Source organism: Rutilus rutilus, assembly GCF_951802725.1.
Source record: "Rutilus rutilus genome assembly, chromosome: 21".
In the NCBI taxonomy this organism is placed as follows: Eukaryota; Metazoa; Chordata; class Actinopteri; order Cypriniformes; family Leuciscidae; genus Rutilus; species Rutilus rutilus.
In genome coordinates this window covers 5,146,857-5,171,040 of record NC_140226.1, presented here as the reverse complement: position 1 = coordinate 5,171,040, position 24,184 = coordinate 5,146,857, and the positions used below count along the sequence as shown (strand labels likewise).

General features: G+C 39.6%; 1 protein-coding gene across 3 annotated transcripts; it reads right to left on the bottom strand.

Annotated features, from left to right (window-relative positions):
* Positions 1–2,076: 2,076 nt before the first annotated feature.
* LOC311281374 (D-beta-hydroxybutyrate dehydrogenase, mitochondrial) lies at positions 2,077–22,427 on the bottom strand. Of its 3 annotated transcripts, XM_084394217.1 has the most exons (6): positions 9,892–9,950; positions 7,652–7,748; positions 6,961–7,397; positions 5,513–5,665; positions 4,318–4,451; positions 2,077–2,609 (listed from the first exon to the last, which is right to left on the bottom strand). In XM_084394217.1, the coding sequence occupies exons 3-6, from the start codon at positions 7,343–7,345 to the stop codon at positions 2,247–2,249; spliced, it is 1,035 nt and encodes a 344-aa protein (XP_084250343.1). In that variant the 5' UTR covers positions 7,346–7,397; positions 7,652–7,748; positions 9,892–9,950; the 3' UTR covers positions 2,077–2,246. The 3 variants fall into 3 exon arrangements, with proteins under 3 accessions (XP_084250343.1, XP_084250345.1, XP_084250344.1); XM_084394219.1 differs by lacking the exons at positions 7,652–7,748; positions 9,892–9,950 and adding an exon at positions 22,356–22,427; XM_084394218.1 differs by lacking the exon at positions 7,652–7,748.
* Positions 22,428–24,184: the final 1,757 nt, after the last annotated feature.

Here is a 24,184-nt window from a genome sequence, read left to right as displayed (position 1 = left end):
ATTAAATCAATGATTGTAGCACAAGTGATAATCAACAAGACTCTCCTCTTTCAGTGTAGCCCACACGTTCCTCGCGTAACTCGATTTTGACCTATTTAGATATTTTTTTTGTTCAAAATGAATTTATATGTATTTCCCAATCTAAAATGAACTCACAGTAGAGTGGATGTGACCCATTAACGTGCGGTGAAATCTTGTCATGGGTAGGCTGTGACCTATCAATGTGGCATATATGTTTATATATTCATTCAGTTAATGTAGCAACCCAAGTTCATATCAGGCATCATCACATCGCTGCCTGCATACAGCAAAGTCAGTCATATGTGAGGCTAATGCACAATCAAATCTAATAATCAAATTAATGGACACATCTATCTTATGACTTATACAACAAACAAATGTTTTGTGCGGGACACAGTAACGTTAAGAGAGGGAGGCGGCGCGGTGTCAGCGACCCGACAAGCACTATTGTAGTTTGTATTAATGCCATGGTTCAACAAATAATGTAAAGGTTAAATAATAATTCACTTAGACTTTATAAGAAGCAATTGCGACTTTATTTCACACAATTCTGACTTTATATCTTGCAATTCTGACTTTATAACACGCAATTGCGACTTTATTTCACGCAATTCTGAGAAATAATGACAGAATTGCGAGATGTAAACTCGCAAGATGTAAGATAATATTTTTTTGTTTTATTGCATTTTCTCAGCGGCATTTATAAATGATGATCCACCGTATAGAGTAAACAGTGTTGTATTTTGAAGCATTGTATACTTGAGAGCAAGTTTTTGAAGCTTCGACTCTTCCTCTGGAGTCTTAGACAGGGACTTTTGGTCTTGTGGTCAGAAAGGAGGCCTTTATATCTATTCATATCTTCACAAAGTGTGGATAGGGGCCAATGACACACTTCTTCTTCCTCTGAATACAAACCTAAATGCATGGGTTTACTGAAAGTAGTGGGATGATTATCTAAATCTAACTAACTGGGTCAGAGAGGAATAAACCTGTATACAGAAAAGCAAATAAACATGACTTGAAACTCGAATAACATCATAACCATGAAAGCAGGAAATATCATAGGATGAAAAACCCGACTGGAGAAAGAGGCTTTTCAACCGTTGCTGCAAAACACAAGTTCTCTTTTCAGTTTATTAATCTATTTAAATGCAATACATTTCCTCATACTACAAACAACACACTGAATTTGCATACACACACGGCATCGTAAAGCCCCTAAATGGACAAAGTTCACCAACCAGTTTTTATTAACATTAAGTTTCTAGGTGAAAGTCTCTTCTGCTCACCAAGGCTGGATTGATTTACCAAAAATACAGTTAAAACTGTAATATTAATTTTTGAAATATTATTACAGATTAAAACAGCTGTTTTCTGTGTGAATATATGTTAAAGTGTAATTTATTCCTGTGAACAAAGCTGAATTTTCAGCATCATTACTCCAGTCTTCAGTGTCACATGATCCTTCAGAAATCACTCTAATATAATGATTTTATGGTCAAGAAACATTTCTGATTATTATCAATGTTTGTATTTTTGAGAAAACCATGATAAATATTTTTTTTCAGGGTTCTTTAATGAATAAAAAGTTTATTAGAAATGTAATATTTTTGTAACACTGTAAATGTCTTTACCGTCACTTTTGATCAATACAATACATCCTTGCTGAATTAAAGTATTAATTTAATTTCGTTAAAAAAAAGTCTAGGTTAGACTATTGTGCCCTTGTTGTGTAATTATATAAATAAGTACTAATATTTATTAACAACATGTACTTACTATAGTAATAACAGTAAATTATGCATAAATACAAGCAACTAACCCTGATCATTTGTACATGTAAGAAGTGTAACAGAGACACTGTAACATAAAATGTTACCAAATTCTTATACTGACCCCAAACTGTAAACTGAAGTGTTAATAAGTCACCTTTTCACCATTTTACCTTTAATAGTTTCAATGATCCTGAGGTGTTTTTGTAAAAGTATAAATAATAGTTTCTCTCTAGGAGAATGAAGTGAAAAAAAGAAGACTTTTCTGATAAAGCAAGATTTTCTGTGATAAAGACTTTATTGTTTTACTCCGACAAAGAGAAAAGGGAAAGAGGTACAGAACAGCTGTCCAGGAAACCTTTGTAACATGTTAAGAGTTACATCAGCAAAACATAGGAACTGAGTCGCTCATGTAAAGAGAGCTCTCCTATTCTGATTATGAACAAAGTTCAATTACGAGTACAGCATTACTTTACGCTTGTGGTACATGGAACTCATTTGAAACACAGAATCAGTGAGGTATGTGGGGAGAACAGGGCATATGTAGAAAAACAACACCTCAGTCCAGGAAACCAGCAGGTATCGGGTCTGAGGTCTGGGAGCCGTGAGAGCGTGTAGCATGGCATCGATAACCAAAGTGCAATCCTTAAACCCGGAAGCGCACACTGAGTGGAAATATTCACATGCCATCTCAACGTATTTCTGGTTGAACTTCAGTTTACGCGCATCGTCAAATCCATCCCATATGTCTTGTGGCGTTTTCTTGCGCAGAATGTTTGTGGCTCCGCCAAAATTTCCTGGTTGAATAATGCTGACCTACGAAATACAATACACAACAATTCACCATGTTCAATTTGTAATGGATACTAAATCAAGAAATAGATTATGGCATGTTTTAATTATATTGTTATTACTATTTATTTTGGTTCATAGTCTTTTAATATTTTGTGTATAAATTTTCAAATGGCAAATACTGTTGAATTAAAAAAAATAAGGAAAATATTTCATATTTTTATAAAAAAATATATATTTTAAATATGACAAAGAACAAAACACTTAAAGGGATACTCCACTTTTTGGGGAAATAGGCTCATTTTACAACTCCCCCAGAGTTAAACAGTTGAGTTTTACCGTTTTCGAATCCATTCAGCCGATCTCCGGGTCTGGCGGTACCACTTTTAGCATAGCTTAGCATAGATCATTGAATCGGACAGGACCATTAGCATCTCTCTCAAAAAAATGACCAAAGAGTTTCGTTATTTTTCCTATTTAAAACTTGACTCTTCTGTAGTTACATCGTGTACTAAGACCGACGAAAAATGAAAAGTTGCGATTTTCTAGGCTGATATGGCTAGGAACTATACTCTCATTCCTGCGTAATAATCAAGAAACTTTGCTGCCATACCATGAGTCCAGCAGGCGTAATGATATGACGCAGCGCCTGAAAATAGTCCCCAGCTCAGTAACTTCCAACGTGACCGGGACTAAGTTTGTCTAACCTATTAGACCTATTTTCAGGCGCTGCGTCATATCATTACGCCTGCTGCACTCATGGTACGGCAGCAAAGTTTCTTGATTATTATGCAGGAATGAGAGTATAGTTCCTAGCCATATCAGCCTAGAAAATCGCAACTTTTCATTTTTCGTCGGTCTTAGTACACGATGTAACTACAGAAGAGTCAAGTTTTAAATAGGAAAAATAACTAAACTCTTTGGTCATTTTTTTGAGAGAGATGCTAATGGTCCTGTCCGATTCAATGATCTATGCTAAGCTATGCTAAAAGTGGTACCGCCAGACCCGGAGATCGGCTAAATGGATCCGAAAACGGTAAAACTCAACTGTTTAACTCTGGAGGAGTTGTAAAATGAGCCTATTTCCAAAAAAAGTGGAGTATCCCTTTAACTCAGTAAAGGTATTTATCTGACAAAATAAAAGATATTAAAGGTATAAAAAAAATATTAAAAAAACATAGCTACACGTTTTATTTTATTATGCAGAAAAAAGCATAGAAAAACAAAAAGCTCACAGGAAAAAGTATAAATTGACTACAACATAATTGTACAAAATTTTCTTTTGGTTCTCTCATTTTTGCCTGTGATCATAATTTCTTTGTATGACAGCCTGGCCAGAATTTATATCGGCACAAACTGGAATGTTTCATTGCGTTATTATCACAAATAAAACAATTGACACAACTATGCAATATACTTAAACAAATTTGTAATAATATTTGAGGTATCTTAATATTTGTGAAGATGTCCATTTTCCAAGGCCAGACATTACTTTTGGCCTCTACTGTCTCTTCAGTTTATGATTATGGTTTGCCTGAGAAACGCTTGATCGTCGGATGAAACTACATTGTTTTAAAGAAAGATTTTTTTGTGTTGAACCTTCTCAACAGTTAGTTGAGCACCTGATTTAAAATTTCGGTCTATTTGTAATGAATAAAATACGAACAGTCCACTTCGGTCAGCACATGTGTGAGTTCCTAAGATTCCTTTACCAGAACGGATCAGTCCTCACCTTAACCCCAAAACTGGCCATCTCTACTCTCAAGCAGTCTGCGAATGCTTCCAGTCCCCGCTTGGACACACTGTATGCTCCCATGTTCAGACAATTGAAGAAAGAAAAGACACTTGACACATATAACATACGACCTAAGAAGGAATTATGAAATGAATGACAGTAGTAGTAAGTTATCTATACACATAACACCGTCAGTGGGGCGGCACCCTTTCAAACGCATTTGACTTTGAATTATTGACTTATTTACCCCTAAAGGATGCACATTAGTGGCTTAAAGGTACATATTATTACCTAAAGTATTATAATTAGAATACCTACATGGTAAAAGTTAGTGGTCGGCCGATATTTGGCACTTTTAAATTATCGTCTGGGATAAGTCTGGGAAGCAGCTTTTATTTTGACAGTGCTGAGAACGGCTGCATCTTTAAAGTCGGCGTGGAACGGAAGTTGAAATAGTCTTTGTGACGGATGTTCGAGTAAAACGGCTTCTGGAACAAGAACAAATGTAGGGCGGGGCTTGATTTTGATTGTCAAATTAATTGAATTGCTTTGTTTGCTTCCTTTTAATTCATGTTTTTAACAGTTTCTTTATTTGTGAAAAAGACTACACTACAGTATAACACAATTACACAATCAAGAAGTTACCAAAACATTAATCTGTTTATTTTACTTTGACTTATTTTTAGTAAAGCACAAATTATATTTCAAGTCAAGTCAAGTCACCTTTATTTATATAGCACTTTTTACTATACAGATTGTATCAAAGCAGCTTTACAGTGATAACATGAAAATAATACAACAAAGTTTGTTTCTAGAAGAAAATTGCATCTTCGTCCACCTTAAGTAAGGCAGATCAATAATATTGTTGAATATTAAATGTTTCACATTGATTCATTTTACAATTAATTATTTCTAGTTTAGTAAATATGTCAAATAAATCTAAATTTCATTGCAGCTATTTTTATGCATGTTATTTAAATGAAATGGTGTAGTATCATTTATATTGGCTTTATATCAGCCACTCTGCTCTCTAAAATATCCATATCGGCGAACACTAGTAAAAATTCCCTTTTGAAAGGATGCCACCCTAGTGACAGCTTCAGTATATGTTTTTCCTGAGAGTGAAGGAATACATCAATCAACAGTGACTTTAGTACATTATATTCAAGTCAGAATAGAAGGCATCAATGACCTTTGGATGCTCTAATGAGTGACAGGAATGGGATGGTGACTCTGATGGCACCAAACAGGTTGACATCCGCCATCTTCTGGAAGTCCTCAGCGCTACTCCACTCCGTCTCTCCCCAGTCACTGATGCCAGCGTTATTTACAACAGCATAGAGACCTGACAATGTACAACAATGTAGAGAGAGAAAGGGGCTTTTCATTTATGACATTTTAAAGAGGTCTACACAGTCTTGATTTTGTTTTTGGGGTCTACTTGAATAGATTTTCATGCTTCAAAAAAGACATTATTATTCCCATATACTCCATTGTTGCAGCTCCACTCTTCCCAGTGTCAGTAACGCTCAGGGGTGTGTTTCCCATACAACGACTTAACTCGCTGCTTAACTACCATAGTACGACGCATCGTTGAAGAAATCAACTAGCTAGTCACGACTGTTTCCCGAAACCGTATTGTCGCAAATTGGTCGTTCAACCACGTTGGTTTATGACGTCACGCAGGTGGTGGAGTAATAACTTTTTTTAATGAATCTGTTTGAGATCGAATTAACGCTAGATGTTTTGATATAAATTACAGACACGGCATCTGAGGACTATCTCTCATTTTTCTCAGTTACTTTGCTTTATTTCCAGATTCAATCATAGGCTGGTTCTTACGCACTAGAGCACGTTCGCACATGCGCACTCTTCAGAAACGGCGCTTTAAATCTCTTGACAAACTAAAAGACATAAATAACATTTGTATGTCTTATAAATAAAAGATATAGATTGTACTGAATGTCAGCTTGCTTATTTTGCTCAAGATAAGGATTTATTGAGTCCACATTTCATGCAAACAAGAAACTCTGCTTCTAACACAGGTCGAGAGCTGTCGTTCCAAACACACAACTTTGCGATGCTGTTGCGAAATTTCGTTCGCAAACGATGGTTTCGGGAAACACCGACTCGTTGAACTATGCTGATAACGACGGAACATGCGAACATAGTTGGCTAACGATGCTTTCGGGAAATGCACCCCTAATTAGTTCCTGTCTCTGTGAAGCTCCTCCTCCTGAAAAGCACACTGTGCTCTGATTGGTCGGCTGGAGCAGTGTGTTGTGATTGGTCTAGCGCTTTGAGTGTGTTGGGGAATTGTGAGTTTCAACACACTACTAACTAACTCAACCAGGCCCCGCCCCTTTATTCTGCGTATTAATTATTTAAATGAGGAATATTGTGACGTGTTCGTTCCCGGAAGAAACTCAAGACTACAATGGAGGCGTTTCAGGAGTTCAGAAACACTGACACTGATATAGAGAATCATAGCCAATATCTTTGAAACTTTGCAGAGCTTTTTCATGCTCAAACAACAACATTACACACTAAAGATGAACATGGAAAAAAGCATTATAGGTCGTCTTTAAATACCATTATGCCTTATAATATAAATAACACAATTTGAAGTGTTTAAGTTACCTTCCTTTGGCAAGTTTGCTTCCACAAAATCTTTGGCCAAGCTTACATGTTCATCTTTGGTCACATCCAGCTGGAGTACCTTCATACGGTCAGAGCCTTCTTCAACCAGACTCTGAGCTCCGGGCCCTTCAGGGCATAAACATCCAGCAAACACTGTGAAGCCCATGCTGTCCAGTTTCTTTGCTAGGTGATGTCCAAATCCACTATCACAACCTGTTACTAACACTGCCCGGCCAACTCCATCAGACAAGCCATTTCCCGCCTGGCGAACTGCGTTAGCCAAGAGCATGAAGCAGACGACGAGACCAAGATACATGCATATATGATCACCCAAACAGATGTAGGAGATGAGCAGGACAGTCATGCTGAGGAAAACTGGCTTCATTGTGAATTAGGAGCTCACAAACTCAACCATTCACAAGCTCTGATTGAGAAACCTAGGAATAGACAAAAAAAATAAAAAATAATAATAACTTGTAAAAATTACAACTGAAATTAGCGCTGATATCCAGGTGGATTAAGGAATCTCACAATTATTAGCAGTTGCATAAGACGACATAATAAACAGGCAGAAATGTTACACAACATAATTCATTTTTATTTTATCTTGATTTAGCCTATCCTTAAGGTACCTGTTGACACACACACACCCACACACACCCACAAAAAGATGAGTAAGATTGCACTTTACCCTAACCAGGTCATGCATAAAAAGACAGATTGATCCACTGATTAAGAGCTGCGATCGGTTCATTTACTGTAAATTACAAGGAGTGATTGAAGATAATCTGCAGATAAAAAGACACAAACATTCCAATTTGAGGTTTGATAAACATATTCCATGGTTTGTTCACAAGAATGATTTGAATTTGTGTCGATTCTTATATTTTTTTAAAAGGAAGATTGACAACCTTGCACATGCACATTAATACTGTACATTTAGATAATTTATTACTATTGATAACTCTTTGACTCTATAATATTTTTGAGAAAATAAAATTATACAAAGCCTAACTGGGAGGCTAATTCGCCATGGGTTCCTTGAGGAGATTTCCTATAGGATATTAGAAAGGCAGTTTTTGATTTATGAGTAAAATACGGACTGTGGCTAACATCACTACAAAACACTCCTTCTACTGTAAATAAGGACTACAATGGTTGTCCATCTTACATCTTACAAAAACATAGCAGCTTCAAAACTTTTTTTTTCTTATACCTTTTTATCCCTTCAAGTACAGAGAAACAGTACAAAGAGTTATGTCTTAAATATCTTAAAGGTATTTAAAGTGATACATGGATGTAAGAGGTATGATTAGCTAGGGCTGGGCAATATGGCCAAAAATATTATCACAATATTTTTTTTCCATATTATACGATATCAATATTTATCACAATTAAATGGGGCAGGAAATGCTTTCCACATATTTGTTAGACTTTGAGAATGTTAACTTGTTTGTTCACAATTAAACTCCACAGAGTAGCTAACTTTTAAAGGGTTAATTTCTGTCATTAAAGGGTAACTCTCGCCAAAATCCAACCTATGGTCTTTTGTTAAAACCCATCTTTCAAGTTGAAGATCCCTGAAATTAAGTTATACAATTAAATTGAAAGATGGCCTTTAATCTACCCGAAGCAAAGTTTTGATCAAAAGCATAATTAGAATGGAAACGCCACTTTTAAGTTTGACCGTATTTTCGTTTTTGGTCAAATTGCCTTTTGAATGGGGCACTTCTATGATAGCATCAAAAATCACAAATTTTTCACTAAATTTTTGGGGGGAATTCTGTGTTTTATGGTTTAATACAAATTTATATAAGCTTTAACAATTTAATCAAGCTTTTAAAATGTAAACAAATTAAAATATAACAATTCATTTATTATAAAACACTGCATTTTTTTTTTTTTTTTTTTTTTGTCAAATAGTAGGCTACAGTTTAGTATAGTAGTGATATATTTCTGAAGTTTAACCGGACTTTTATTTTGACGGTTTGTCGTGAAGATCTTTGTTTCAGGGTTGTTTGACGGTGGTTTTTCTCAAATGAAACCGATGAAACGGTGAAAATCTTGTGAAGTTCCTATTAGACATTCTCTGAAGTAACTCAGAGCAGCTCTGGAGTAGTGATGGGAAGTCCGGTTCTTTTCCGCGAACCGGTTCTTTAGGACAGTTCGTTTCAATGAACCGGTTCAAAAAACCGGTTCACCAGTTCTTTTACGTCCTCATGTAATAACGTGAATTCTATCATCCCGGCGGATAAAAATTACATTTCGCCGAATTCGGCCCCTCGTTGAAGTCCTCGGTTCACCCGTGCTCATTAACCAGCAGCACAGCATGCAGTTGGCCGAAAGAAAGTTCGGTTCAGAGACGGTGCTATCACGCATGCGCAGTATCTCCAGCTCATCGGTTCAACGTATCGAACGTGTCGGTGTCCGAAGAAACAGTTCTCGGTTCTGTACTGGTGATTCGAGAACTGCTGCATCTAGCAACCAGTTCTTGTCTTGACTCGAGAAACTCTGTTGCAGTAGGCCTGTATGTGCTGAGCTTGCAACTGCTGAAACCTTACATTGGAGATGAGGTCTATGTGCTTATTGAGATGCAGAGCTGAAAACATCGTGAGCATCAGAGTGAGTTTGTTTATCAGTTTGTGTTTTCATCCACACAGAGACACGCAGAAATCACTTCACGTTAGCGTCATGCATTGACTGGCTGTTGTCGCGTTTATTTCTGCTGTTAGATTAATTAATATCAAGTAAAAATGTCCAGAGCTAACCATTGTCATCAACGTCAATTTGATCGCGATCTCAGTACAGCCTCGTTTATCACACATACCTGATTAGGCTAGGTGCTTTCAGACTGAATCTTAAGCTGCAAAGAAATTAATACAGATTTTTTTTTATATATTCTTTATATTGCTCTTCAGGTCACTTACTCACCATCCTCCTTGTGTAGCCCCGCCCCTTTTCAGCGCTGCGCTCGTTTTGACTTCCGGTCTGTATATTCACAGCGATCTTGCGTATTTATGAATGAACGGCTCGTTTTAAAATCTTCCCGGTCTACTGACATTTGTTAAGACATCTGCTTTAAAGCAGATTTAAACATTACAATCCTCATGATAACTTTCGTTAACTTTACATTAAGTAAATCCACTTCAAAAGCTAATTACTCCTGGACAGCAATGCCATACGAGCGACCGCAAAAACGGAAGTTCAAAGACAATATTCTAAAGATGGCGGCGCCCTCGTTTCTCTGGCCCATAAGGTCTATATCTTTGCTGTTCACTGTCTGAACGTCATTTACAGGCTCAAACTAAATAGGCCTATGAGGATTAAATTGCGAGCCCTACTTGTTAGTGTATGCATCTGAAAGCAGCCTTCAAAACTATTAATTTCAGCTGAACGCCTCGTTTGCTCTTCTCTCCTCCCTAGTGCAAATTAAATTCAAACACTAGGATGCGCTAGAGAGCCAGCGTTCGGAAGTCGGCTCGTTTTAAATTTATTCTTTTTAACTTATTTTTTTTCCAAGCGCTGTGTCCGAAATCGCCCCTTATAACATTAAACAGGGCACTAGTTGAGGGGACAGCCATTTTTAGTGGTGTCTGAAACCATAGTGGATGTTATCGAGTGCACTCATTCAATCCCATAATGCACTGCAATAATGAGTGTACAACCAATGTACACTAGGTGTAGGGTTGCCAACTGTCCCGAATTAGCCGGGACGTCCCGTATTTTGGGTCTAATTTATTTGTCCCATACGGGACCTCCTTTGTCCCGATTAAATAGACTGCTACGCTGATCTAACCACAGACTGATAGAACAGCAACACTTTAGTGATCACGAGACAGCATCATCCACAGCCCACACTCACGCGCATCAGACCATACGAATAACAAATTAGGCCTATTGTTTGATTTGCGAACTGAATCCTCTGCTGTCTGGTCGCTCCCGGTTCGATCCGGAGATTCCAGACTCGCGCTGACGGCAAATCCCTTTCACTGTCCGGCCAGGTTTAGATTTCGGCAAATCAGTTTTGGTGAATTCAAACAACATGATTATTGTTCATGAGTCCAACATCCAGCCACACAAGAAAACATGAAATCTTCCTGAGGGAAAAGTATGCTATTACTTTCTTTAATTTCTTTAAAATGTAGTGTATAATGTTACAAAAGCTTTCTATTTCAGATAAATGCTATTATTTTGAACTATGGTTTGTGTGTAATGTGACTTTTTTGTGTGACCTTAAAATTCATTTTAGAATTAAATTGTTCATAAATAGTTAAGCAAAACAAATGTTTATATCTGAGAAAATTTTAAACACATAACGTTACGAACCTGAAATGACATATACTGTGTGATAAAGTAGGCTACAAATATTTTGAGTGTCCCTTATTTTCCTGTAAAGAACCACGATTGTCCCGCATTTTTCTTTTCTGAAGTTGGCAACCCTAACTAGGTGCGTTCCACTTCGCGTTTAGACATACACTCCTGAAGTTCCCTAAGCACTTCCCCTCGGGGGATCCCTGCCACCATTTTGAAGTGAGTTTCACTTTGTCAAGTGGGCGAGGGAAGTTTATGTTATTATAAACGGACATTATAAAGGCAGTCGTGATAGGCCCTCGTCCCCTTGATTTTGACAGAGGGAGCGAATCTACTCTGATGTACACTTCAAGCAGCTCTATATCCCACAGTTCAACTTTGATGTCACAGCAGATCGCGCTTAACTGTAGTGTATGATATATCAATTATTTTTTTAGAATTAATAGTGTGTAATATATGAATTAAGTTGAGATGCAATCACATAATACTTGTAGTTACCTTATGTTCACAAAGTTTATAGGCTACTATTGATTTTTTTTTTTCTTTGTGTAATTTTATTTTTCTCCAAAAGGTCACCTAGCCTATAGGATTTTATATATTTTCTCCATGAACTTATATGCATATAGAATGGTGCATAAAACAATTCATAAGTAAAAAAGGAGTTTAAATAATAAATCAGCTCCATAGTGAATTCTAAATGATCAATGAACAAGTTCTGCCAGTAGTGGGGACTCATGCAACGTAAGCCATGACACACATCCGAGTCCACGAGACGGAGTGAAGTTAATGAGGGCATGAAAATTTGCCTTAACTGGGACTTTAAGAATAATTTGATTAACACAAAAGCTCTAGTATATACCAGTGTCAAACTTCCTCGGAATGTAGCTAATGTCAAGCCATTACGCACAAGACCTGTGCACCCATCCATCAACCCTGAAAGAAGGGGTAAGCCCATCCTGCTTTGTAGGTCATCTTTCAGCAGTGTGACTTGAGAAAATGCTCTTTCAACTGGAACGTTGGATATGGGAGGGTGAGCAATTTTTAGCACCAAAAGTTAAATTCTGGACAGTGGTTTCCTCCAGCATCTTTAAAAGATTCCACCTCAAGCCAGAATGCGTCAATGGCCAGGTTGGGAGAAAAACCTGCTGAGGCAACATTTCTCAGCTGAGTCTCAAGAGAATTCGAGAGAGCCAGAAAAAAACTCTCTAGGCAACTTTCGGACTGTTGTCTTGTAGGACATCACGGCAGCAGGACATAGGAGCTCCAGCTTCGCGAGCAGCTCCATGGATGCAGGCAGGCGCATTTGGTACTGGAGTTCTTTCAAAAAGTCTGTGCAACGTGTTTGGACCAGTAGCTTCATTCCAGGGGACAAGGTGCTTGCTTCCAGTTTCTGGCTGAATGTGGCCCCCAAGTCAGCGTCTGCAGGTTAGAGATAGACACTGGTGGAATTTAGATCCAATTCTCTGAGTTGTTTTTCAGTATTTATGCGGAAAACGCTAGGCTTCATCATGATTGACATATAGAGCTGGTTAAGGTCTTGGAATACAGTGAGGCTGTCCCCAGTCTCCAATTGGAAATTCTTGTTTACGGCCTTAATTTCAAACAGCAGCGGACGTAGAAAATGCAAGTACAGACTGTTTGTTTTGTCTTTGTACATAACAATGCTCAGCATTAGCAGCCAATGTAAAATGTAAGGTCAGCTCCTCTTCTTGGTCCAGAATCCGGTCTATGCAGTCTGCTGTTGCCAGCCAGTGGGTGACGCTCGGGATAGTAACTTTAGGGGAGACCCTCCATTGATGGTCTCGTATATGGCTTTATAATCGGTCTGGCGCTTTGCGAAGTGTGAGAACCAGTTATACATCTCCCTGATCAGATAGTCTATATTGCTGGGCAGCTGTTTCATTGCTTTGTGGGCAATTATATCCAGGGAGTGGCACACGCATCTTATAAGTTGTAAATTCGGTTGCCTCTGTTTCAGTAATGTGTACACCGAATGATGCCTGCCGACTATTACACTGGCCCCATCTGTTGCTATCCCCACCATATTAGCAATGTCCAATGCACAGTCCTGCAAAAATCGAATGACTGCCTCCACAACTCCATTAGCATCAGCATCTGAGAGCTCCACCAAACCCAAGTAAGTGCTAATAAACTGGTTGTGTTTTTTGGAGCGATATTTATTTTGTGATATAAAATGAGGTGCTAGCAATGACTTAATAACAGCAGTGCATTTTGTTCTGTGCATCTGGAATGCACCTGTCTCGTCCTTCAGTATATCAGATATATCAGTTCATCTAAATAATACAAAACTATTTTTTAAACATTTTGGATTATATATCTAGATTTTTTTTATATCATTATTAGCTGAAGCATATGGAGAGTTCTCTGGTAGCATGCAAAATAGTGTATAAATAGTCAAATAAATAATTATATTTCCTTCAAGCAGCTGACATTAGCCAGCAACCCTTGCTTCCCTTTCAGTCGCTCACATTCAACGTTGTCGACGTTGTCGACTGATTGGGATCACGCTTAGGGATACCTGTCATCTTTGAGTATTGATAAAACGAGCCAATGCACACATTGGGCTGCGAGCTTTGCATCCACGCTCCATCCTGCATCGCGGATATAAATACGGAAGTGGATGCACGCACCACTTGTCTTTCGCTTTGGAGCCGATCGAACAGCTTCCTCCATATGAAGACCACTTCAGTACTGGCTTCACGGCCGAGTCCCAAGGTGGGGGCAGAGCGGTATGCTCTGTGTGACAATCACCCTGTCCTGCTGCCAAACCCTCAGCCCGTGATTAGACCTTTTGTTTCTCTGGGCCAGCCGCTCCTAGAACAAGTGTCCACCAACACCGGCTGAGGGGCCACGTACAACGGGCATGCAGTAACGAGGGTCTGGGCGGGCCTCCGACTGCATAGGCCTCGAGTTGCTAGCAGTACACCTTGCCTTGAGACGCCGCAAAATGCTGTTGCCCGGCAAGCATGTACTGGTCTGGACAGCCAACATTGCGACCGTTGTGCTACGCTTCCCTCACGTCGCAACTCGCCCACCACCTCCTCCTATGGAGTCAGAAGCTTCTGAAGTCGCTTCATTCCATTTTATTTTACGGCCTGCTCAATCGTGCCGCCGATGAGGCCTCACGACAGCCTGTGGCCCAGGGAGAGTGGAGACTCCATCCCCAGGCGGTCCAGCTGTTCTGGGACCACTTTGGGGCCGCACAGTTACATCTGTTTGCCTCTCCGGACTTGTCCCATTGACAGTTGTTTATTACCCTGACCGAGCGGAGAACCCTTGGCACGGAGACAAAGGCACACAGTTAGCCCCAGGGCCGCCGCAAAGATGTGTTTTCCTAGTGAGCCTTCTTGCACAGCACTGTGCTAAGTCAGGGAGGAGAAGGAGCAGGTCTTGCTAGTTGCCCCTAATTGGCCCAACCGGACCTAGTTCCCTCGAACTTATGCTCCTCTCGACAGCCCTCCCTGACCCATTCCTCTGAGACATTCTCAGGGCCGGGGCACCGTTGGCACCCACGTCCAGACCACTGGAAACCATGTTTGGTCATGTCTGGTCCTGAAAGGACGGGATGCGGAGGTTCTAGCCTCTACCACAAACAGGTGGTAGATACCATCACTTCTGCGAGAGCACCCGGTACGAGGCTTGCTTAAGCCCTGAAGTGGAACCTATTCGTTGAATGGTGTTCTTCTCTTCCGAGAAGCCCCCCGAAGGTGTTCGATCACTCTGTGCTTTCTTTCCTGCAAGTTGGGTTGGAGCGAGGGCTGTCTCTCTACCCTCAAAGTGTATGTTGTTCTATTTGCTCACATCATGATGCAGTGGATGGAAATCCGGGGGAAGCACGACTTGATCGTCAGGTTCCTGAGGGAGACGAGGAGACTGAATCCCCCTCTATACCATCTTGGGACTTATCTCTGGTGCTACCGCACTGCAGAGACCTCCCTTTGAGCCCTGCAAGCAGCTGAGTTAAAAGTCCTGTCTTTAAAAACAGTTCTCCTGCTTGCTGGACCTCTATCAAGAGGGTAGGGGACTTTTTGGTCAATGAATCGTGCCTGGAATTCGTCCCGGCTAACTCTCATGTTATCCTGAGACCCAGGCCTGGATATGTGCCCAAGATTCCTACCTCTCCCCTTAAAAGGGACCAGGTGGTGAACCTGCAAGCGCTGCCCCGGAGGAAGCAGACCCAGCCCTGGCTTTTCTCTGGCCCGTCCTCTCCTGCGGTTAACATGGACAGAACGCAAAGCCTCAGGACCTCAGTCCAGCTCTTTGTCTGTTATGGAGACTAGCAGAAGGGAAAGGCTGTCTCCAAGTAGAGGCTGGCCCACTGAGAAAAACAAAAAGAAAATAGTTGATGCCATCATCTTGGCATATCAAGCCCAAGACGCACCATGCCCCCCTGGGTTGCGAGCCCACTCCTCTAAAATGAGAGTGTAGCTTCTCACTGGGCATTGGCACAGGGTGCCTCGCTGACAGATGTTTGTAGAGCTGCGGATTGGGCGACACCACACGTTCGCTATAAAAATAGCCTATGTGTCGAGACGGATGCTTCCCGTGTGCTCCCTTCACATGTAGCCAGTTACACCATAAGCCCGGTTCGAAGTAGAGTTCCTCTTAGCCGAACCCTGTCAAGTTCCTCCACGTGGAGATTCCAATGCCAGGCCTAGCACTCGTATGCACTGGTGGAACCTGTGCTAGGCTGGGCCCATATGTTGTGATCCCTACGGCGATCCCATATATGTATTCTTCCATGGTACGGCTCCCTGCGGCGAGCCCTTGTCTTTCCCTTGGCAGAGCCCCTCTGCCGTCACTGTCTCCCCCTGTGATAGGCTGGTGCCACCTCAGTGACATCCTATATGTTGTACTGCCCGGTTACACCCAGTCCATATGTGAATCCTCCACATGTATACCTCCCTACGGGCAGGATGTGGCTTCCACAACGTATTCCTTTCCAACGAAAGGGCACGTTTTCCCAGTGTTAACAATTCTGACTGAGTGGGTCTTGCGGAACAGCAGTGACTTCCCTGGCATAAGCCCTGTCCCATCTCCGCCTCAATAATGCGGGGGGATCAGGAGGCTTTTGTCCAGGCACTGAAAGGTGGCAGCACTAGTGCCGTTTTAATAGGGATCCCAATCAGTTGACACGTCAACTACGCCGAACGTGAGCGACAGAAAGGCAATGTCTCGGTTACGTATTTAACCCTCGTTCCCTGAAGGAGGGAACGGAGACGTAGTCCTGTCGCCACTATTGCTGGACCACCGCTGACTCCGGGGTCCGCTCGGCTCCTCAGCGAAAAACAAGTGGTGCGTGCATCCACTTCCGTATTTATACCCGCGCTGCGGGGCGGAACATGGATGCAAAGCTCGCACGGCAATGTGTGCATTGGCTCGTTTTATCAATACTCGAAGATGACAGGCTCCCTAAGCGTGATCCCAATCAGTCGACACGTCGACTATGTATCCGTTCCCTCCTTCAGGGAATGAGGGTTACAAATGTAACCGAGATGTTATGGAGAGTTGACATGGTATCTCATGTAGGTCACAAATGGCATGATCAAATAAAAAAAATTGGTTACAATATATTACTATGTATACAATATTACTGTACTTTTATTTTTTAAGTATATCATTAATACATCATATTTAAAGCTAATTGCAATATGGTAAAAAAAAAAAAAACATATATTTGTTTTTTTGTTAGTGTTACTGACTTGATTATGTCATGTGCTTCATTGGAGTAGGTATTTGCAGTCTTTTTCTGATTTCAACAGTAACAATGGGTGCCTATACCCACACTTTGGGTACTGCCTATACCCGCAGTCTTTGCACTGGTCTACTTTATGTATTTCCTGTTTTTGGCCCAAGTATTCAAGTAGGCATGAAGATCACAAGTAGAGTTCTCAATGGGTCGGGTCGGCCCGACAAACCCGACGGGACCCGCGGGTACGGGCCGGGTTCGGGTCGAAAATATAATCAAATGACTCGGGTCGGGTCGGACCTCGGGCTTAATCTTTTCCGCTCAGTGAACTTTTTTTTTTTATTAATCATCGCTGCTTTTCACCGTAAAGAATGTCTGGCTGCTGTGTGTAACGTGCATCATGGAGAGGGGCGGGGGCAGACCTGACGCCGCTGCGTGCACGCCTTTAGCCTGGAGAGAGGAAGATGGAGTTGGTGAAAAGTAAACTTGCCGCAGGTGAATTCACCGTCGTTACTACAGCCTATTTATATATTTATATATTTTAAGTTTATTGTTTCAGTTGTTTGTATTGTTAAAAGGCGTGAACATTAAAGGTTGATTTGAATTCCCGTCTGCTGGTCATGATAATACGTGTATGAGAAAAAAAAAAAAAAATTCCGACGTGACGTCGGGCCGCGGGCCGGGTTCGGACAGATAATTCATGTTGATGTGTCGGATTACATCGGGTCCGGGCTTTAAAAGCCACGGGCCGGGTCGGGTCGGGTTGTAATTTTCAGGCCCGTTGAGAACTCTAATCACAAGTGTGCGTAGAACTTTTGATTAACTAATGGGACACACTTTATGAGTCTGATTTAGGGATGTCAATTTACATAAATTCCCATAATCTATTGTTTAAATTAACGATCAATTAATCAATTAAACGTTAACCAGTCTTAAATCCAAAGTGGGGGGCGCTACTAAGGCTATGTTGAGACTGCAGGCAAAGCAGATCTTTTCAGGTAGACTGTCCGCACAATTAATTGCAAGTGATCAAATAAGATTTGTGTGTCAAGATATAACCAACCTATCTGTATGGGTTGGTTTGGTAACAATGTAGACGAACCCATGTATGTGACAAGGCTCTCAAAATGGATACAGGAAAAATGGAGGTGCATCATCTACTCTCCAAATAAGAGAGAGTTGCGGTGCAGAACTCCTACGGCGCACAGGATAATGCAGAAATCTTTGGATTTGCCATTTGAACACCATATGAATTCTTCTGATATTTCCGACACCAGTTTTGGTGTTATTGTTGTGCGTCACATTAAGAGTGAGGCAAAAAATGTTAAATCCGATTTGAGCAGTGTGGAAGAAATTTTATCTTTCGTGATGTGTGTGACCATCATATGACAGTAAAAGAGCAAACACAAACCTTATTCTAATATGGAATTTTATTGCAATGGTAAAGAGTGTTGGTACGTGACAGGAGGGTCTCCACTTAAGGTTAAAATATGATGAACAAGTCTAAGAATGTTCACATATGGTTGAAAATACCATCATTGGCCTAGAAAGATAACATTCTGGGAGTCAAAATTATAAAAGAGGAAGGATACCCTCCCTTAACTGTCACACTCTGCAGCCACTCTGTGTGACTGTATGACTGCTGACCTTTCCTTGCAAGAAAATAAACCTCATCAAAGACTATTGGAAATGTTTGTCTCTTATTCAGTGATACAATTTTGTTTGCCACCACAGCAGCCAGAGTGTCCAGACTGACGCATCTGTAAAAATCTAATTGGAATTGCATTTCAAACCACCTCCATATGTGGTTTGAATCTGATTTTATCCGATTTCATGTGTTTTTTGCTGTCAGGACTTTTAAAAAGCCATCTGGATAAAATCTGGATATGCAAGAAATTGCCTTTTTGCTGGCAGTCTGAACATAACCTTAGTTATCACGTTACTTAATGACTTGCTTAACCAACACAAAATAGGCTACAGTAGGTGTTGTTTTTAAGCTTCTAAGCTTGATTTACAGTGAATATAGGAAACATGATCATCAATTAACAAGTGCTTTCAAATTTTCTGACATATTAGAATTAGAGTGACATAGGGATGTTAACCGATGACCGTTTGACCGATGGTTGACCGTATCAACGTTAACCGACCAAAGTTGTCGGTAGTCGGTAAAAAAAAAAAAAAAAAAGTGATCTCTAAATTAGGCTATTATAGACAGTGGACTAAACGCTACTACAGTTAGCCATCTCATTCCAAGATCTTTTTGTGTGAAGTGAACAAATCCCCCCACTCGCCTGTTTGTACAGACGACAGGATGAAGCGTGCAAAGAAAAGTAGTGTGTGGGACCATTTCACCAAAAAGAATGACAGATGTAAGTTGCAACTTGTGTGATACAGTGCTTAAATACAGTAGTAACACATCATCTATGATGTAAGGTGATGATGATCATCATCTTTCTTTATTATTGTTAGCACTACCTCAAACTAAAACGGCGTCTCTTCGGAGCTGTCATTTTCTTAAATGAGCCGCGGCAATGTTTGAAATGAGCTTCTAACGCTAGACAAACGCCTTTATTTTCAACGCGATCACCTTGTACCCAAACTATTTCGAAACTGGGCCATTTGTCCTCCGATTACATACAAGCTCCTCGGCGCCGCGTTTGCGGGACTCATGTTTCGCGCTGTAGGGGATTTTAAAAAAGTGACGTGAGTGGAAGGGCGGCAGTGTGTGTGTGAGCGGGAGGCAGAGCGGCAGAGAGATGCGACAGAGTTGCGAAATTGCAGGCGCGGCTCGAAATTTCAACCGGCTAATGAGGCTCGGTGGTCGGTCAAGAAAATGTTTAGTTTTCGCCATTTCTAGAGTGACATGACATGCTGCTTGGCTAAAGCTGACTCAGTGTTTTCCAGTGTCATTTGAAAGTTCAACTATACTAAACGCTGCATCCGAAATTGTAGGCAGCTGACTTGTTGCCTTTCTGCTTTATCAGGCAATGACTTTGCAGGCAGCATTTGCACATGAAGGTACCTCAGGAAACTAATTTCAGACATCTTAGGCAGCGTAACAGTTTAATGACCTACAGCAAAATACAGCAAGCTTTGGTGATAATTAAGCAAATATTTAATCACTACAATAGTAATTATGTTTCAAAATAAATGGCTAGCCTACCTAATCCATTGCATGGTTTGAAGACATTAGGGCTGCGTCCAAATAAAAAAGCTTAAAAATGCTTCCTTCAGAGGATGCATTCCAAGGTAGGAAGGCATCAAGGTGTGTCCCAATCCAATGTTAGCTTCACTTCCTGTCTCCTGAGATACCTTCATCTGATCGATTTTCTAAGGATAGCCTACATCTATGCTGGCTTCTGATCTAAGGCAGCATAGATGTATCCTTCGCTGCCTTTGATATCCCACAATCCTTTGCTTTCCATTCCGTGACAGTTGAGCTAGAAAAATAAAGATTTGCGTTTGATGGTCAGTTTGTGTGTAAATGTACGTTTTTGACAAACGTTTTCCACTTTTGATGTAATTTCTAGCGGGAAATTACTATTGTAGTAATTAAATATTCACTTAGATTGTACCAAAGCTCGCATTTTGCTGTAGATGTGTGCAAACGCTGCCTGCAAAGTCATTGCCTGATAAGGCAGTGAGGCAACAAGTCAGCTGCCTACATTTTCGGATGCAGCCATGATGACCTTGCTTAAACAACCATCCATAAGTTTTATCGATTAAATTATAATCAACAATTAAACGGTCATTGATTAATCGTTAGCATCTTTACTAGTCTGCTCGGTGAATCCAAGAAGATGCTGCTATAATGGTTAGTGTTATTCTTCACATAATATTCTTATTTTCTTATTATCATTACTTCTCATTATTTACAGTACATTGCAGAGCTGGTAGGTCTGCCTTACAAGATTAAAATCTGTTTCATTGCTAAAAATCCATTTCTCTATGGAAATAATTAATGGGATTTTTAATTCCTGAGCCCAACTGTTGGAATAATTTTTTTCAAAGTAATTTCTACAAAATGTGCCTAAAAATTCTGATGGAAAATCTGAAGTGAGATGGCGAAAGTGCGCTCTTATGAGGCATATGTGACGTATTCATTAGAGGCGTTGCAGGCGCCACTGGCCAATGAATTGGCGTGATGGTATAGGGGCTTCAGTTAATCGTCACACTGGGGGTGCTTCCACAGCTTTTCGTTTATTCGTCTTTTTGGTTTATAATGTTGAGTGACAGATGTTGTGTTTAATTTAGCCTATTTTTCTCTGTGACATCTTTTAACTGTGTTGACAGTATCATGATAAGACAAAAAATAACAAATAAAATTCTTGCATAGCCAACATTTTACATTTTATATCCCCAATCTATCTTTCTTTAGGGGAAATTTAAATGTGAGATTCTGGAAACAAGATACATTTACACAGATAGCGGGTGAACACGGAGTGAATTTTTAGCAGGAGTGGGCGGATGCGGAATAGAACCTAGTGGGAGCAGGCGGGAGTTGGACGGAAAAAACTTAAAGCGCTACTTTCATATAACAGAAAGATTTTCAAAGTGGGTAAGCATAAAATAAGTTAAAGCTTTACTTATTGTTGTGGCTTCAGTATACGTGTAACGCGCTGATCCAAGGAAGAGGATGATGATGATGATAAAGATAACTCACAATTTATTACGCACACAGAATAACAGGCAAACCTGCGTGACAGTGTGCTAATGCACAGACAACAACCGACAAAGACTATACCAAGTATATACCAAGTATAGACTATAATAAAGGGAGGAAGTTAAATACACAGAGATGATTAACAAAAAGATTGATGATTAGTGTCCATGGTAAATGATATAGTGGCGGGAAAACAAAGACAAAGAAACGTGATGAATTGAAAACAAACTAGAGTCAATGAACAGAACTAAAAAGGAACATAATGTGACTACAGGAGTCGGTTCTAGAAAAAGCACATCAAAATGGCTTGAAATGTTGTTCAGTGTGACAGCATGTCCTGTGGCATTACATGCTGCTGTTATCTCCATCTAAAACTACTTTAAAAATCACTTTTACAGGTGTATTATAATTATTATACAAACAGTTTTTATTACCACATAATCATTGAGAGACAAACAGATTATATGTACTTAAATCAATTAAATCAACTTTCTCATATTTTGTCAACTATTGAATTTTTCAACTATTGAATTGACTTATTGAATTCGTATCCAGCAGTGACAACATCTAAACATCTCGACAATTTTTGACCTAAAATGGTAATAGTATTTCTGTCCACAATGCAATGCATCCCTCCCCAAACTTACTTTTGACTCTTGTGATGGATATCCTGGAATATGAAGAAAAAGTTAATAAAAAAAAAATACCAACCCTTTATTTTTCATGGGCTGAAGAGTTTGACGTCAGTCTCACAAGAGGTTTCTTCAGCTGAATGATGGTGGGAAAACCTTCTTAACCAACCTAACCAAATACAATGACATCATGACACTCGTGATTGCAGTGGGAAATGCCATGCATGAATTTGAATGAAAAGGATAAACATCTACATTATAAGTATCTGACAAAGAGTATAAAACTGAAAACCTGATTTCATGTCTTTGTGAATCAAATTGCTGGAACAAGAGCAACTGTAGCTGCGAGCCATACGAAAACTTAATGTATTCAAATCTGATCAAAAAACAGTGAAATGCAAAGTTGCCACTCAATAATAACATAACACAATGTGGTAACACTTTACAATGACAGGGCATGAATAATCATGTACTAATACCTGAATTAATAGTTACTTCAATATGAACTCATGATTAGTGAAGATATGAACTAATCATGAACCAATGAAGAGCGATCCATCCTACGACAGAAGTCATTTTGATGTATGAATCAATGTATGAAGTCATTCATTCATGTATGAATAACAGCAGCCTTAAACATGTTAGTACATGTTGGATAGTTAATGCATTAATTAACGTTTAGGGGTAAGCTAAATCAATCAGGCTCCGTAAGAATAAATAAGAAGTCATCTAAATTTGAATTAAACATGATTTAATACTACCATAATTTAAACTGTAATATCATAATCTGCCATCAGCTTTGTGACAAATAATTGGAATGGCACATGATTATTTAGCCATTAATTACACAAATCCATCTAACCAAACGTGGAAAACAGATACAAAAATACCACTAATAAATTTAATTTGATCTAAACCGTTTTCTGATTTTTATAGTTAATCTAGGCCTCTGTTTAGTAATAGCTACTTTCCTTCCCGGAACTACAGTATTGTAGGGTTTGTTTCTGGTGGGACACTCATTAGTAGCACAATTGGTGCACGCTCGGCACGTTAGTTGTGTCCCTATGGTAATGCTGGCATTTTAATCTCATAAATGTTGACCGCTTTGGTAAACAGAATAATAATTAAAGACATGTTTGCATGTATGTTGTATTGGGAGTTTTCAGGAGGTTATAATTACAGTAATTAACTGTATTTTTTGTTGTTTAAATATATATGCTTCGATTAGCATTAGCTTATAGCTTATGCCTTATTTTACATGTAAACGTGCCTTACGTGTGTCTTTACAGGAATGTTTGGGCTTTCTTTTAAGTCCATATGTTTAAATGTATAATTAAAAATAAAAGAAGTAAAAAAAAAAAAAAAAAAAAGTTGTCTCCCAAAAGAAGAAGCAACTCTGAACTGCCAATACGAGTCGTTTGTGTTTCGAATCCTACTGTGTGACGGTTCTACGTCACTAAAATAGACATTTGCATAATGCCCGCCTGTGTTGTAAGTTGTCCAACGCTGGATTTGCGAAACACCTGCTCTTGAAAGATGTGGATGTTTGTATGTGCATTTTTGATTTTGTTTGGATGTCATCTTTATTTTTTCATTTTTTTTTTTTTTTTTACCATTTTCTTACATTAAATTCATTAATCCATTCATTAAATACACTCACATGGCACATTTTATGAGATATTTAGCTGGAACTGCAAGTCTGTCAATAATCCTGTTAAGCGCAACCGAGTCTTGAATCATCTGAAGAGCCTAAGGGCAGACTTAGTTTTTTTTTTTTTTTTACAAGAAATGCATCTTCGTTCTGCTGACCACTTCAGATTAAAATGTGGGGCGGGGTAAGATTTTCATTCCATATTTCCCTTTAAAGTGCCTCTATTATGCTATTTTAAAGTTTCCTAATTTTGTTGG

Bases quoted from the DNA above. Each gene is read 5' to 3' on its own strand.
- LOC311281374 (XM_084394219.1), bottom strand. From the start codon at position 7,345: ATGAAGCCAGTTTTCCTCAGCATGACTGTCCTGCTCATCTCCTACATC. The intron at 5,666-6,960 runs GTAACTTAAACA...GTACATTGTCAG, and splicing joins AGCAAACTTGCCAAAGGAAG to GTCTCTATGCTGTTGTAAAT. The intron at 2,610-4,317 runs GTGAGGACTGAT...TGTATTTCGTAG, and splicing joins TGGCCAGTTTTGGGGTTAAG to GTCAGCATTATTCAACCAGG.